The sequence below is a fragment of the Gobius niger genome, assembly GCF_951799975.1.
Source record: "Gobius niger genome assembly, chromosome: 18".
NCBI classification, from domain to species: Eukaryota; Metazoa; Chordata; class Actinopteri; order Gobiiformes; family Gobiidae; genus Gobius; species Gobius niger.
Window position 1 is genome coordinate 19,915,280 of NC_136869.1, and position 16,067 is coordinate 19,931,346.

General features: G+C 44.8%; 3 protein-coding genes across 3 annotated transcripts in view; all 3 read left to right on the plus strand.

The window, feature by feature from the left end:
- Positions 1-11,046, plus strand: part of slc4a2b (solute carrier family 4 member 2b) — a 32,485-nt gene extending 21,439 nt beyond the window's left edge. The window contains exons 21-25 of the mRNA XM_079575765.1: positions 7,513-7,679; positions 7,757-8,010; positions 8,520-8,689; positions 8,806-8,979; positions 9,372-11,046. Coding sequence (XP_079431891.1) covers positions 7,513-7,679; positions 7,757-8,010; positions 8,520-8,689; positions 8,806-8,979; positions 9,372-9,443 — 837 coding nt within the window. The 3' untranslated portion in view covers positions 9,444-11,046. The remainder of the gene's footprint in view (positions 1-7,512; positions 7,680-7,756; positions 8,011-8,519; positions 8,690-8,805; positions 8,980-9,371) is intronic.
- A 141-nt stretch (positions 11,047-11,187) lies between these two features.
- LOC306977455 (uncharacterized protein) lies at positions 11,188-13,120 on the plus strand. Its single transcript, XM_079575769.1, has 4 exons — positions 11,188-11,450; positions 11,525-11,629; positions 11,753-11,854; positions 12,736-13,120. Exons 1-4 carry the CDS (start codon positions 11,259-11,261, stop codon positions 12,820-12,822), a joined length of 486 nt encoding a protein of 161 aa, XP_079431895.1. The 5' UTR covers positions 11,188-11,258; the 3' UTR covers positions 12,823-13,120.
- An 808-nt stretch (positions 13,121-13,928) lies between these two features.
- Positions 13,929-15,869, plus strand: LOC306977456 (uncharacterized protein). The gene is made up of 4 exons (XM_079575770.1): positions 13,929-14,356; positions 15,246-15,356; positions 15,479-15,580; positions 15,685-15,869. The coding sequence occupies exons 1-4, from the start codon at positions 14,174-14,176 to the stop codon at positions 15,769-15,771; spliced, it is 483 nt and encodes a 160-aa protein (XP_079431896.1). The 5' UTR covers positions 13,929-14,173; the 3' UTR covers positions 15,772-15,869.
- Positions 15,870-16,067: the final 198 nt, after the last annotated feature.

Below are 16,067 nucleotides of genomic sequence, written 5' to 3' on the forward strand. Positions count from 1 at the left end.
TCACTGAAGCAATTACGGTAGAAACAGAAACATTTTCTTACACAAATATGGACAACAGAAAATATAAAGAAATGGTAAATGGTCTCAATATAGCACTTTTCTTCCTTCATCAAGCTCAAAGCGCTTTACAGCATGGAAATATGTTTGTGGACATTATAAAAATGTTCTATTGATGAAGAGGTGGAAAATCACAGTTGTGTTCAGTTAGTAAAACAATTTATTGTTATCAAAAATTCCACAAAAAAGGTACTTGCACTTTTTTGCCTTTAATTATTATTATTATTAGGCCCGAGCGGCCTGGCAGGGCTCGGGCCTATTGTAATTGTACGGCAGTGCGCGGAGCGCACTGATGAAAGACGTGCGCGTAGCGCACGTCCCGAAAAGAGCGCGCAGTGCTCAAGAAACAGAGCGCGGAGCGCTCCCCATGCATTAGACAGTAATGGGGGGACTCCCGGCACCACGCCCTGTCCGGTGAAATAGGCGTGTGCCGCGAAAGCGGCACATTTGTAACTGCTCGTGTGAAAAAAGGTGAAAAATCCAGTGAAGGCGCAACATTGACAAGAAAGTAGTCGATGACGAGCGCAACGCGCTCGTCATCGACCATGGCCACTTCCCAATGCCCAAAACACTACTATAGTGACTCAGGGCATCGAGGCCTATCCAATGATATAGGTGTTTGCCGCGAAAGCGGCATATTTGTAGTTGCTCGCACAAAAATCTGAAAAAAAAAAGCATTAAGAAATAATGACAAAGAAGTGGTAAAATACGAGCGCGTTGCGCTCGTATTTGAAAATGAACCTCACGGGTGGATTACTGGACGTGAGACCTATCCAACGATATAAATATGGGCCGCCGAAGGCGGCCCATATTGTTATTGTAAGGGTTTTTCTTATTAGGCCCGAGCGGCCTGGCAGGGCTCGGGCCTATTGTAATTGTACGGCAGTGCGCGGAGCGCACTGAAGAAAGACGTGCGCGTAGCGCACGTCCCGAAAAGAGCGCGCAGCGCTCAAGAAACAGAGCGCGGAGCGTTCCCCATGTAAGACAGTAATAGGGGGGACTCCCGGCACCACGCCCTGTCCGGTGAAATAGGCGTGTGCCGCGAAAGCGGCACATTTGTAACTGCTCGTGTGAAAAAAGGTGAAAAATCCAGTGAAGGCGCAACATTGACAAGAAAGTAGTCGATGACGAGCGCAACGCGCTCGTCATCGACCATGGCCACTCCCCAATGCCCAAAACACTACTAGAGTGACTCAGGGCATTAAGGCCTATCCAATGATATAGGTGTTTGCCGCGAAAGCGGCATATTTGTAGTTGCTCACAAAAAAATATGAAAAAAAAACGCATTAAGAAACATTGACAAAGAAGAGGTAAAAAACGAGCGCAACGCGCTCGTATTTGAAAATGAACCTCACGGGTGGATTACTGGACGTGAGACCTTTCCGAAAATAGGAAGATGCGCCGCCGAAGGCGGCGCCATATTGTTATTGTAAGGGTTTTTCTTATTATTAGGCCCGAGCGGCCTGGCAGGGCTCGGGCCTATTGTAATTGTACGGCAGTGCGCGGAGCGCACTGAAGAAAGACGTGCGCGTAGCGCACGTCCTGAAAAGAGCGCGCAGCGCTCAAGAAACAGAGCGCGGAGCGCTCCCCATGCATTAGACAGTAATGGGGGGAATCCCGGCACCACGCCCTGTCCGGTGAAATAGGCGTGTGCCGCGAAAGCGGCACATTTGTAACTGCTTGCATGAAAAAAGGTGAAAAATCCAGTGAAGGCGCAACATTGACAAGAAAGTAGTCGATGACGAGCGCAACGCGCTCGTCATCGACCATGGCCACTTCCCAATGCCCAAAACACTACTATAGTGACTCAGGGCATCGAGGCCTATCCAATGATATAGGTGTTTGCCGCGAAAGCGGCATATTTGTTGTTGCTCGCACAAAAATCTGAAAAAAAAACGCATTAAGAAACATTGACAAAGAAGAGGTAAAATACGAGCGCAACGCGCTCGTATTTGACAATGAACCTCACGGGTGGGTTACTGGACGTGAGACCTTTCCGACGATATAAATATGGGCCGCCGCAGGCGGCGCTATATTGTTATTGTAAGGGTTTTTCTTATTCTTATTATTATTTTTCTTCTCCCCCCCCGGAGGCCGTTTCGGCCACTTCCCACCGACGAAAAGTCCTGAATTTTTGCCCAAAATTCAATTAGGTGAAAAAAAAAACTTTCACATCTCCAAAATTCAAAAATTCAAAAAAATGGCGCGTCAGCGCCCCCTGGAAAAACGACGTTAACATTGCGGCCTATGGCCAGACCCCCCAAAATCCCGAAAACCCCCAAAATTTTAGTTTGTCGTAGACGAAAAAAATTCGGCACAGTGATTGGTCACATGAAGCCAAAGAAAAAAAGATATTACGCGGTTGCTAGGCAACCAACTATACGGCGGCCATATTGGCCAGAAGAGCGACCTGGCGCCGAAGGCGCCTTTTCGTGCCCTCGCATTTGAACGAACTCGTCCTAGGGCGTTGAACGCAGCGACTCCCCGGTCGCTCCAGATCATCTACACATGTGGGGCATTAAAAGTTATTAAAAACTTTCTAATAGGATTTCCGGTTTTGTCATGGCAACGCCATGAATTTGGCGTTCGTTTTCGGCGTTCGCCGTCACCTTCGAAGAGTCATAACTCGCACATACTTTGGCCGATTTGAGTGAAACTTTAATCGTTGGTCGAGTCGTCGGCCCCGGATGTTTTGATATAGGAATTTTGAAAATGGGCGCGATAGTGCCCCCTGCAGAGCACCAAATAAAAATGAATTGGGAAAAAAAGTAAACTTTGTCGTAGACAAAAAAAATTTGGCACAGACATCCGTCACGTGACCACGATCAAAAAGTAAATTATGGCCACGCCCATTTCCCCACCGTGTTGCCATGGCAACGGCCCGATATAAAGTTTGGCGTAGCCAAGCCAAAATTGGTACACACCTTCGTCATGACCGTCCGAACAAAAAAGTACATAACGTGGTTGCTAGGCAACCTACACGAAGTCGGCCATTTTGGGAAATATCGCGTGATCTGGCGCCGAAGGCGCATTTCTTGCCTTTGCTCTTTTATAAACTCAACCGAGGGTGGCAGCGTCATTTTAACCACGTAGGGCGCGGCAGCGCCCCCCGGTTGTTGCGGTGGCGTGCGACGGCGTGCGCCAACCGGCCAACGCTGCTCGCGAGGGCCTCTAAATGCCGCTTGCGGCTTTAATTATTATTATTTTTCTTCTCCCCCCCAAAATCCACTTTCCCACCGACGAAAAGTCCTGAATTTTTGCCCAAAATTCAATTAGGTGAAAAAAAAAACTTTCACATCTCCAAATTTCAAAAATTCCAAAAAATGGCGCGTCAGCGCCCCCTGGAAAAACAGCGTTAACATTGCGGCCTATGGCCAGACCCCCCAAAATCCCGAAAACCCCGAAAATTTTAGTTCGTCGTAGACGAAAAAAATTCGGCACAGTGATTGGTCACATGGAACCCAACAAAAAAACATATTATGCGGTTGCTAGGCAACCAACAGTATGGCGGCCATATTGGCCAGAAGAGCGACCTGGCGCCGAAGGCGCCATTTCGTGCCCTCGCATTTGAATGAACTCGTCCTAGGGCGTTGAACGCAGCGACTCCCCGGTCGCTCCAGATCATCTACACATGTGGGGCATTAAAAGTTATTAAAAACTTTCTAATAGGATTTCCGGTTTTGTCATGGCAACGCCATGAATTTGGCGTTCGTTTTTGGCATTCGCCGTCACCTTCGAAGAGTCATAACTCGCACATACTGTGGCCGATTTGAGTGAAACTTGAATCGTTGGTCAAGTCGTCGGCCCCGGATGTTTTGATATAGGAATTTTGAAAATGGGCGCGATAGCGCCCCCTGCAGAGCACCGAATAAAAATGAATGGGGAAAAAAAGTAAACTTTGTCGTAGACAAATAAAATTTGGCACAGACATCCGTCACGTGACCCCGATCAAAAAGTAAATTATGGCCACGCCCATTTTCCCACCGTGTTGCCATGGCAACGACCCGAAATAAAGTTTGGCATAGCCAAACCAAAATTGGTACACACCTTCGTCGTGACTGTCCGAACAAAAAAGTACATTACGCGGTTGCTAGGCAACCCACACAAAGTCGGCCATTTTGGGAAATATCGCGTGATCTGGCGCTGAAGGCGCATTTCTTGCCTTTGCTATTTTATAAACTCGACCGAGGGTGGTAGCGTCATTCTAACAACGTAGGGCGCGGCAGCGCCCCCCGGTTGTTGCGGTGGCGTGCGACGGCGTGCGCCAACCGGCCAACGCTGCTCGCGAGGGCCTCTAAATGCCGCTTGCGGCTTTAATTATTATTATTATTATTATTTTTCCTCTCCCCCCACAAAGTGCCTTTTCCCTCTGACGAAAAGTCCTGATTTTTGGCACAAAATTCAAAAATGTTAATGGTTCAAAATTTGCTATTCCCAAATTTCAAAATTCAAAAAGATGGCGCGTTAGCGCCCCCTGGAAATCAGGATTACATTGCGCCCATAGAGAAACCCAAAAACGCAAGTTCGTCGTAGACGAAAAAAATTCGGCACAGTGATTGGTCACATGGAACCAAACAAAAAAACATATTACGCGGTTGCTAAGCAACCATCTGTATGGCGGCCATCTTGGCCAGAAGAGCGACCTGGCGCCGAAGGCGCGTTTTCGTGCCCTCGCATTTGAACGAACTCGTCCTAGGGCGTTGAACGCAGCGACTCCCCGGTCGCTCCAGATCATCTACACATGTGGGGCATTAAAACTTATTAAAAACTTTCTAATAGGATTTCCGGTTTTGTCATGGCAACGCCATGAATTTGGCGTTCATTTTCGGCGTTCGCCGTCACTTTCGAAGAGTCATAACTCGCACATACTTTGGCCGATTTGAGTGAAACTTGAATCGTTGGTCGAGTCGTCGGCCCCGGATGTTTTGATATGGGAATTTTGAAAATGGGCGCAATAGCGCCCCCTGTAGAGCGCCAAATAAAAATTAATGGAGAAAAAAAGTAAACTTTGTCGTAGACAAATAAAATTTGGCACAGACATCCGTCACGTGACCCCGATCAAAAAGTAAATTATGGCCACGCCCATTTTCCCACCGTGTTGCCATGGCAACGACCCGATATAAAGTTTGGCGTAGCCAAACCAAAATTGGTACACACGTTCGTCGTGACGTTCCGAACAAAAAAGTACATTACGTGGTTGCTAGGCAACCCACACAAAGTCGGCCATTTTGGGAAATATCGCGTGGTCTGGCGCCGAAGGCGCATTTCTTGCCTTTGCTCTTTTATAAACTCGACCGAGGGTGGTAGCGTCATTTTAACAACGTAGGGCGCGTTAGCGCCCCCCGGTTATTGCGGTGGCGTGCGACGGCGTGCGCCAACCGGCCAACGCTGCTCGCGAGGGCCTCTAAATGCCGCTTGCGGCTTTAATTATTATTATTATTATTATTATTATTATTAGGCCCGAGCGGCCTGGCAGGGCTCGGGCCTATTGTAATTGTACGGCAGTGCGCGGAGCGCACTGATGAAAGACGTGCGCGTAGCGCACGTCCCGAAAAGAGCGCGCAGCGCTCAAGAAACAGAGCGCGGAGCGCTCCCCATGCATTAGACAGTAATGGGGGGACTCCCGGCACCACGCCCTGTCCGGTGAAATAGGCGTGTGCCGCGAAAGCGGCACATTTGTAACTGCTCGCATGAAAAAAGGTGAAAAATCCAGTGAAGGCGCAACATTGACAAGAAAGTAGTCGATGACGAGCGCAACGCGCTCGTCATCGACCATGGCCACTTCCCAATGCCCAAAACACTACTAGAGTGACTCAGGGCATTAAGGCCTATCCAATGATATAGGTGTTTGCCGCGAAAGCGGCATATTTGTTGTTGCTCGCACAAAAATCTGGAAAAAAAACGCATTAAGAAATATTGACAAAGAAGTGGTAAAATACGAGCGCAACGCGCTCGTATTTGACAATGAACCTCACGGGTGGGTTACTGGACGTGAGACCTTTCCGACGATATAAATATGGGCCGCCGCAGGCGGCGCTATATTGTTATTGTAAGGGTTTTTCTTATTATTATTATTATTTTTCTTCTCCCCCCCAAAATCCACTTTCCCACCGACGAAAAGTCCTGAATTTTTGCCCAAAATTCAATTAGGTGAAAAAAAAAACTTTCACATCTCCAAATTTCAAAAATTCAAAAAAATGGCGCGTCAGCGCCCCCTGGAAAAACCACGTTAACATTGCGGCCTATGGCCAGACCCCCCAAAATCCCGAAAACCCCGAAAATTTTAGTTCGTCGTAGACGAAAAAAATTCGGCACAGTGATTGGTCACATGGAACCAAAAAAAAAAACATATTACGCGGTTGCTAGGCAACCATCTGTACGGAGGCCATATTGGCCAGAAGAGCGACCTGGCGCCGAAGGCGCCTTTTCGTGCCCTCGCATTTGAACGAACTCGTCCTAGGGCGTTGAACGCAGCGACTCCCCGGTCGCTCCAGATCATCTACACATGTGGGGCATTAAAAGTTATTAAAAACTTTCTAATAGGATTTCCGGTTTTGTCATGGCAACGCCATGAATTTGGCGTTCGTTTTCGGCGCTCGCCGTCGCCTTCGAAGAGTCATAACTCGCACATACTTTGGCTGATTTTAGTGTAACTTGAATCGTTGGTCGAGTCGTCGGCCCCGGATGTTTTGATATGGGAATTTTGAAAATGGGCGCGATAGCGCCCCCTGCAGAGCACCAAATAAAAATGAATGGAGAAAAAAAGTAAAATTTGTCGTAGACAAATAAAATTTGGCACAGACATCCGTCACGTGACTCCGATCAAAAAATAAATTATGGCCACGCCCATTTTCCCACCGTGTTGCCATGGCAACGACCCGATATAAAGTTTGGCGTAGCCAAACCAAAATTGGTACACACGTGCGTCATGACTATCCGAACAAAAAAGTACATTACGCGGTTGCTAGGCAACCCACACAAAGTCGGCCATTTTGGGAAATATCGCGTGATCTGGCGCCAAAGGCGCCATTTCTTGCTTTTGCTCTTTTATAAACTCAACGGACGGTGGTAGCGTCATTTTAACAGCGTAGGGCGCGTTAGCGCCCCCCGGTTATTGCGGTGGCGTGCGACGGCGTGCGCCAACCGGCCAACGCTGCTCGCGAAGGCCTCTAAATGCCGCTTGCGGCTTTAATTATTATTATTATTATTATTATTATGATATAAGTATATGCGTTTTAACCATAAAAGGTTCTAAACCTGACCTATGTTTTCTCACTATTTTGGCACTAATGTAGCTCCATGCAGTTGCTAATGTTTTGACACTAATATAACTCATACATATGCTAGATTATTATTGGCACTTCTATGACCAGAGGGATTTACATTTTGAGAATTGCAGTATCTCTGGCATCCCTATACCTTCTACACTAACATTATTATTATGTCCGTGTGCAGAAACTGAGTGTTCCCGACGGCTTCTCGGTGACCAGTCCAACCAAACGCGGCTGGTTCATCAATCCTTTTGGCCACGACAAGCACTTCCCCATTTGGATGATGTTCGCCTGCTGTCTGCCCGCTCTGCTCGTCTTCATCCTCATCTTCATGGAGACTCAGATCACCACGTAAGGCTGTTCATGGATGGTCAGCAGGGCCATTTTCTATCCATAAGCACTGGTTGTACCCTTTGCTCTCCTCTCAGCCTCATCGTGAGTAAGAAGGAGCGCATGCTGGTGAAGGGCTCCGGTTTCCACTTGGACCTGCTGCTGATTGTTGTGCTCGGAGGGACGTCTGCGCTGTTTGGTCTGCCCTGGATGGCCGCCGCCACGGTCCGCTCTGTGACGCACGTCAACGCCCTGACAGTAATGAGTAAAGCGGTTGCCCCCGGAGACAAGCCCCGCATTCAGGAGGTCAAAGAGCAGAGGGTCACGGGCCTCTTGGTGTCCATCATGGTTGGTCAGTCCCATCTATATTACACTAGAGTCTTTGGGCACTTTGTTCATGGTTACTTTTATTTTTAAAGTCGGGTGGATACATATTTGGTAGGGCCGCAACTACTAATGAAATATTTGTATCTGAGAGATCTGGATCTCTTTATTCTGGGGGGTCCTGGCCTCGAAGGAGAACCTATTGATAATTTTTTTAGTGGTTGGGGAAATCTGAATCTGATTAACTTTAACTTTGTTGATCTCCAAGGGGAAATAATTTTCATTCACAGTCAAATCTCAACCAAATAAGAGAGAACAATTGTTAGAATAAAATAACCATATTAAATACCTAAGCACTAAAAACGCTAGTGGTTTATTGACACACTCTAACAGCCTTTCTTCACAAAGGCAGTGTCGTAAGGCTAAGCTTGAGTCTAGTTGATATATTCTTTTTATACAGCAAAGCCTTTGTCAGAGTGATGTACTGAGTTGTTGCTGCTGTTGTTGATCTTAAAAGTGTACCCTTTGTGTCCCCAGGTCTGTCCATAGTGATAGGTGAGCTGCTTCGGAAGATCCCACTAGCGGTGCTGTTTGGGATCTTCCTCTACATGGGCGTCATGTCTCTCAATGGTATCCAGCTGACGGAGAGAATGATGCTGCTTCTCATGCCGCCAAAGTACCACCCTGACCACACCTATGTCCGCAAAGTGAGTCACACTTTTTACATTGTTCTTACATATAACTCCATGAACCCACAGCAGATCAAGTATTGAAGTTACTAATGTGGAAACTAAAGTATAAATGTCCTCTCCCCTGTCTGCAGGTGCGCACTCTACGCATGCACCTCTTCACTGTTATCCAGGTGGTGTGTCTGGCCGCTCTGTGGGCTGTGATGTCCACTCAAGCTTCTCTGGCCTTTCCCTTTGTCCTCATCCTCACTGTTCCTGTCAAAGTGTTTGTCCTGGGACGCATCTTCACTCCCCGGGAGATCGCGTGTGTAAGTCATTAGCTGATCTATTGTCAACATGCCACATGTGATTCATGTTAATGCTCCTTATCCATGTTCACACCTGATTTCAGAAAACTGTATTGGCTGTTTGTTCTTGTTTCATTATTGATTTGACCCTTTCCTTTGTGAATACTAATGATCAGTGGTCAAAAATACTTCATTTCATCAGTTGAGTAAAAGCACGTCAGTACTTTCACATAGATACATGTGAAAGTATGGTGGTGAATGTAGTAAATGTAGAGCATAAAGTCTTTGAATAATGTCTTGCAAATATAATGGTGTAAAAGTAAAAAGTTGTCAACAAAAACACTAACCTTTTACTGAAGTACTGAAGTGACCACATTTACTAGTTCAACATTCTTTCTAATGTGTCTTTCCAGCTGGATGCAGACGATGCAGAACCAAAGTTCGAGGAGAGAGACGAGTACTCAGAGATGTTCCTGCCCATGTAGCCCAGCGCCCTCTAGTGAACAGTAAATGCCACCACACTGTGCTCCAAACACTGCCCATCGCCACAGTCGCTGACACCTGCTGAATGTAGAAGCTCATCTGGTGGATTCTCCAACAACGTCTGTTTTATATCTATGTGTGACTTAGCCTCTCTGTCGCGCTGCTGTTCAGGTGCTTCTGTAATAGTTATTCATAGCAACATGTAGTTTTTAAACATGGAAATCAAAGAAGCAGCAACTGAAAATGAATTGCTACTGTATTAGAGAAATGTCTGTGTGCTCCTGACACGTGGCTCTGATTCACATTGAATAAGCCGGGATCGTATGGGACGCATTCCTTTGATATTCACATGCTGGTTATTGTTTTAGTCACCAAGCGCCTTATGTGGGACAGCAGAGTGTGTTTTGAGGTCAAGTGCCTCATTCAACTTGATCCACCCCCTGAAGCTCTAGCACTTTTAACAACACAAATCTGAACAATGACATTATGTTACAGATGGATTTTATCACCGTAGTGTCCTCACTATGACCCTGAGAGATTAACTCACCTTTGCCTTTATTTGACTGCCTGTGCATTTTAACCTGCCCTGCTTTTAATCATGCCTTGTTGTTTTTAGCTTTTATACTGTATGAATGCGTGTACTTGTAGTAAAAGATGATCACCAGCAGAGGGCGATCTGCTGTAGCAAAGTTGTACTGAGCAATGATAGCTGGAGTACTGTGTTGTTACACTAATGCCATCATCCTACACACAGATGCAGTTCTGGATGCGTTACAAAGAGGTTTATACAATATATCTGTCAAGTAGATACAATGGAAGGGCACTAATATTCTAAATTAGTTTTGTGTCACTTTGTGGTTTATTTTCTGGTTAAGTAGTTTTATTTTTCAAAGTGCCAAATGTGTGTAAATACCTCTGAGGTCAGAACAATAAGCTGCAGATCAGTTGTCTCAGTTTCTCCGATTGTAGCACTAAAACATTCCATTATCTTTTCATCACAGATTTGTTTCATTATCTCTGGTTAACTTTGACCAAATCTCCACAAAGCTCTTGAGACAATCTCACTGTTCATGTGCAACTGAAGGCTCTAAATATCTGTTATTGTGTAATAATGTCACCTGGAAGGGAAGTGACATGGTTTGATGCTTTGACTGTGTCAAATGGATCCTTGGTCCTCTGCTATTGACTGAATTAGTTTTACATGTCAGACACTACTTGGCCATTAGAATGTCCAAGTTTAGTCCTATGGGACTGGCCTGGTCCGGACTCGGATGTGCACAGAATGTCAAGTGCCTGTGGACCATGTAGTGACTGGTCTCTGCTGTTAAAAGGACAGCTCACGTTACCGTAGTTGTTGTAGTTTGCACTTTTGTGACCCACGTTAACCAATCATCTCTGGGTTTTATTTATCTGTCGCATGATGAGGCATTACTGCTGTTATTAAGGATGTAAAACATGTGGTTCCCAGACCACTAACTGAAGGAGTATTTATATGAAGTAGAGCCTATGTGTGCTTATTGTGCCTGTGAATGAAATGAAGGTAGTCTGTACATTTCAAGTATCAAAATTATGAACTGATAATCCTATGTCATTTTAAATATAATAAAAAAAAAACTGACAAAACAACTGACGCTCCTTTGTATTTCTTCCTAACGCCGCTGACCAATGTGACACCATTCACAGAGTTACCAGGTGTTCCAAAAGTGTTCTGTCAGGAAGAAAAAGGGCGTGGATTTTTCCCCCCCCAAAAAAAAATTGAGAGAGGAGCGGGCGCCGTGCTGCTTTCCCCACTGTCTCCCACGCGCTGACGGAGAAAGATGGCCTTGTTCTGGCTGGTTTTCCTGAGCTTACAGGCTTTGGTTCTGTCCTCTCACGGACATGAGGCGTACAACCACCTGTCAGAAGACTACAAGAAAGGGGTCAACCTCGCCTTGCAGAAACTGAGCACCCACACTGGAGTGCAACACCATTTTCTGTTCTTTAGGAGCATCACTAAGTCAGACATTGAAGTAAGTACAGTAAACTTGTGTCATTTCCACTTTTTGTAAGATCTTATAAACATTTTTCCTCAATGTATTTTCAGCCTGGTTTTGATGTGAAATACATTTACCACCATTTCCTTCTCAAACCGACCAGCTGTGCGAAGGGAACTACAGATCCTTCGGCCTGCCATTTCAGAAACGACAGAGTGAGCATTTATCTACTAACTTGTTGTTCTTTTTCGTCTAAGTTTGCAGCTCCTTTCATGACACAGTGTTCTGGTATGTGCCTCTGTTCTAACTTGCCCCTTTGTGTGTGTGCAATCATGCAGCCTCCCATTGACTGCGCTGTGTGCTACAAGACATTCGGGGGGAACATTGAAGCCGAACCCAAGCCCTATGTCCACTGTATCCACAAGCCCAGTCTCACTGAGGTCAGTTTATTGGTTTGGTTATAGTTATAGGTTATAGTTCAATACTGAGGGGAAGGGAAGGCCTGAACTGTGATCATTAACTGGTGAAATGGGCATGTTTCAACCTGCTTTCTGGTTAATATCATTGAAATGACTAGACCTGTGCACATGAAACGAAAACTGGCACAAAGTTCAAGGCCTTCTCTGTCACTGTAATGTATTGTTGGGGATTGAATGTTGTAAATTGGATCGTTACCATAGAAATTCACCATTAAGGGTTAAGCACACACAGTCCAGTGACTAATGTTCGATTTAGAAATATATATATATATAAAAATAGTAGAGAAAAGAGGCGTGGAGCATCAGCGCTAGTTGCTGGGTCAGCAGTAAGTATAGTAGTAACGGCTGGGTACCGTTACAGTATTTTAACCTCTTAACCCCCACCTGAACCGCGCACCTTTTCCCCCTGTTTGGCATCACCTAAATCTAAAAGCTTCATGAAAATAGCATAGAAAACATAACAAACAAAAACAGCAATGAAAAAAGCAACAAAAAACTAAAAAGGGACAGAAAAGAGACAAAAACACTTTAATAATGTGACAAAAACACTGCGACAACGTGACAATAAAGTTCTGATCACTTTTGTAGGTCTTAGTTTTCAAATGAGACAGTACACTGTTGCTCTCCAGTCGAGAAGCTTTTAGATTTGGGTAAGGCCGAACTGGAGAAAATGCGCTGGGTTCAGGCGGTGGGTAAAGAGGTTAATGATACTTGGTTTTCGATGCTGATACCGATGCCTGAACAACCACTCCAGGATTAGAAAATACCTACAGGGAAGGCCAAAAAGTTCATGGCTCTTGCTCTGTTTTCATTTTTGTTTTTTTTGTTTTTCTTGCCTGCAGGAGATGAAGGGCCTGCGGATTGAGCAGTGCAACATCATCGGTTACGGCAGTGGAGCCCCGACCCTCCTGGCATCACGAGTGGATTGAAAACACTTACCATAATATTCTGTGTCCTTATTAATGCACCTTAAAGACCTACATAAGCTTTCACAAACAAATAAAATGCGTATGGGTAGTGCCCTCTGCTGGCAGCAACGTTTTGTTACATCTTTCATCATGAGAAGCACAGTTAATAAAAGCAGTGTGCGAAATGTTTTAGTAAACAGATGGAAATGATGTTTAATCTCAATCCTTGCTGTACCTAGGATGATGAAGGCACAATTTTGGATTGTACTGTTGCCATTAATACAAAACATGGTCGTAATGATCAAAAGAAACGGCTAGTTTTGCAGTGTGTAATGAAAGAATGGCTTTGAATTACGACCTAGCCTATTTAAAGGTGCATCATGCAACTTTTATGCAGAAAAAATAATGTTGATTATTGTGCCTTGTAGAGACCCAGTGGCTGTATGAGTGGTTACACCTTTACTTAAGATCACAGTGGTCTCTACAACGCTCCAGGAACAATTGTTTTGTAGGTTTTCTGGTGGGAGGGTCCATCTGCACAGAAAACCCTCCCAACAATTAATCTTGGAGCGTCCTAGAGACCGCTGTAATGGACAGTAAAGTTGGCATGGTGACCACTTATTCTGCCGCTGGGTCACTACAAGGTCAAATACACACAAATATCAACTTTTTTTTCCCCACATAAAAAGTTGCATACGGCACCTTTAAATCTCATATTTGGCTGCTTTTCGTAAACATCTTCATGGAGACGATATAGAACCTCTCTCATTTCTTTGCTATTTTTCAACAATAAACCCCTCTGTATTGTAATAAATGCTTGTATTTTACATTAGTTATCCTGTGAAATGTTTTGTGGTGTGTCGTCACCGTACAGTCACTTTTTCTGTTTTTAAAGCTGGAAAGCGAAAGTCGAAAGAAACCGTCAAACTTGTCTTTACTGGAATCCCTCTTTTGTCCATTCCAGGGCCACGTGACAAACACTAAGTTTTATTATCCACGCTCCCTGCCATGGTCAGTGACCCACTTTTGTCTGCTGCACAAACACAACCCATTGAGGCCATTAACCCCTAAATTACAGCCGGCCTTAGGACCAATCAGAATTCCCACTGCTTTCTTTTACTCGTTACAGTTAGATTTCTTCACTCAAATACTTTTTGTGTTAAGACCTGCATGGAGGCTAGTCATCTTTTCCCCTCAGGGCTGTTACGGGAATAGATGAGCCAACTCCCCAGTGCGCACTATTCAGAGTCCACCCCATAATAGGACTTGTTTTGGAACGCAGTATTGATCCGCCGCGGAGAGGAGGGAGGACCTGTTTGCTCTTGTAGTCTGGGCATTTAGTTCACATTCAGTAACAAAAGAGAAGAAGAAGATGGCTGCCGGATTGCTGCTGTTTTTTGGGCTGTTGTGCCTCGCCGGAGCCCAGGACCCCTACACTGACCTCACTGTGGGCTACAGGAGGGGAGTGGACCTGGCCCTGGAGCAGCTAAAGACCCACACCGCCGTCCACCACCATTTTCGCTTCCTCAGGACATTGGACAAAGCTGAGATGGACGTAAGGATTCTACACAAAATACATTGACATTAGTATTTGAAAAATGACATATCAGCAGAGGAATGTCAAGTACAGAGCATTATTAAAGAGCTATAATGATGGTACTTTAATTGTGTTGATAGTTGCCTATACTCTAAGTTACATGGTGAGAATAAAGTTTTTTTAGGGGAGGTCTGGGCTGGTTGTCACCCTTTGTTTTTTTGAGTCCCCTGCTCATCAACAGAACGTCCCACAATAGTCACACTTTCATCAAATACTGTAAAGCTATAGGCTGGACGTAGACTCTCGATACGTAGTTATTAACTGTCCAAAACCGAAACTCAACTGTCACATGTTCCCCATGTGGCTGTGGCAGGTTGTCACAGTTGAAAAACATGAGTTTTTTTAGTGTTAACATCAATTTAAAATATAAAAAGAAAAAATATGTTTTCATGCATGTACTGATCAAAGCCTGCTGTATTCTTCCAACTCATTTGAACATTTTTTCATATTATTCCATCATACATTATAATGATATACAAGATATTAGACTAATACTAATCACCTTCAGGCTCTCAAAACAAAAACATCCCACACTCCTCATTTAGTGTTTTGAATGAATGTAAACCTATTGCAGCAGGAGAATTAAGATGTTAAACTAACAGAATCAAGTTCAAGCCCGCCCCCTTGTGTGGCTGTGAAAAGAAATGTGACAACCAACCCCTGTGACAACCCCGGCCTCGCCACATGATGTGTTACATTCCCATGATTCCACATTTCTGAATAAAGTCATTTTGGATTTGTTTCCTCTTCAGAGTGACAAACCCGTATTGTGCTCCTGCTGGCTCATATCCAATTGAAACCTTTTTACTTGACCCAAACCTTACAGTTCGTGTTTGTCTTTTCATAGTCCGGCTTTGGAGTGAAATACCTGTACCAGCATTTCCTCCTGAAGCCCACCCGGTGTGCCAAAGGAACTACTGACTCCAACCCACAAACATGCCCCTTCAGGAATGACAGAGTGAGTTCCAAAAGTGGGCGAGAGCCACTGCAAATAACAATACAAATTTAAATGCTTGGTTACAAAACTTGATATTTCATAACCGAGTAAAACTTTGTATCTTGCATATCTCTTGTCCACAGCCTTTGATGGACTGCGCAGTTTGCTACAAAACCTCCTCGGACGAGATTGAGCCTTCCCCTAAGCCATATGTGCACTGCATCCAGAAACCACGGGTGACCGAGGTGACTGCTGCAGCATATTCACTCCTTAACTCACTGCTATTCAATGCATAACGTGGAATAATCCCGCTTGTTGTCCTTACCACCATTGTTTGTTTCTTGTTTAGGAAATGATGATCACCAGGACTGAGCACTGCAAAAAGATGACGTACAACAGCGGTGCCCCAACACTTCTGGCTGTGGGCTCTGGTTAGAAGAGCAGCACGTGGGCCGGTGGTTCTCACTTCTGACTATCAAAAACCAAATTCAAACTACCTACTACAGTCATTTTTTCCTGGGACAAGCCACAAGCTGAGAACCGCTGATGATCTGCTACAGGCTACATAATACTGTGTCTTCTAACTTCCCATTGTAAATGTATCACACTAATCTACATGTGCTTTTGTTCAGTGTTTCGTATTAGTGTTGTAAAACCAGCATATATGGAATAAATATTTTAATAATAAGTGTGTTAAAGTGATAGTCTGGAAGTCTAAAATGTTTTACAAAT

Bases quoted from the DNA above. Each gene is read 5' to 3' on its own strand.
- LOC306977455 (XM_079575769.1), top strand. From the start codon at position 11,259: ATGGCCTTGTTCTGGCTGGTTTTCCTGAGCTTACAGGCTTTGGTTCTG. The intron at 11,451-11,524 runs GTAAGTACAGTA...ATGTATTTTCAG, and splicing joins TCACTAAGTCAGACATTGAA to CCTGGTTTTGATGTGAAATA. The intron at 11,630-11,752 runs GTGAGCATTTAT...GCAATCATGCAG, and splicing joins GCCATTTCAGAAACGACAGA to CCTCCCATTGACTGCGCTGT.
- LOC306977456 (XM_079575770.1), top strand. From the start codon at position 14,174: ATGGCTGCCGGATTGCTGCTGTTTTTTGGGCTGTTGTGCCTCGCCGGA. The intron at 14,357-15,245 runs GTAAGGATTCTA...GTCTTTTCATAG, and splicing joins TGGACAAAGCTGAGATGGAC to TCCGGCTTTGGAGTGAAATA. The intron at 15,581-15,684 runs GTGACTGCTGCA...TTTCTTGTTTAG, and splicing joins AGAAACCACGGGTGACCGAG to GAAATGATGATCACCAGGAC.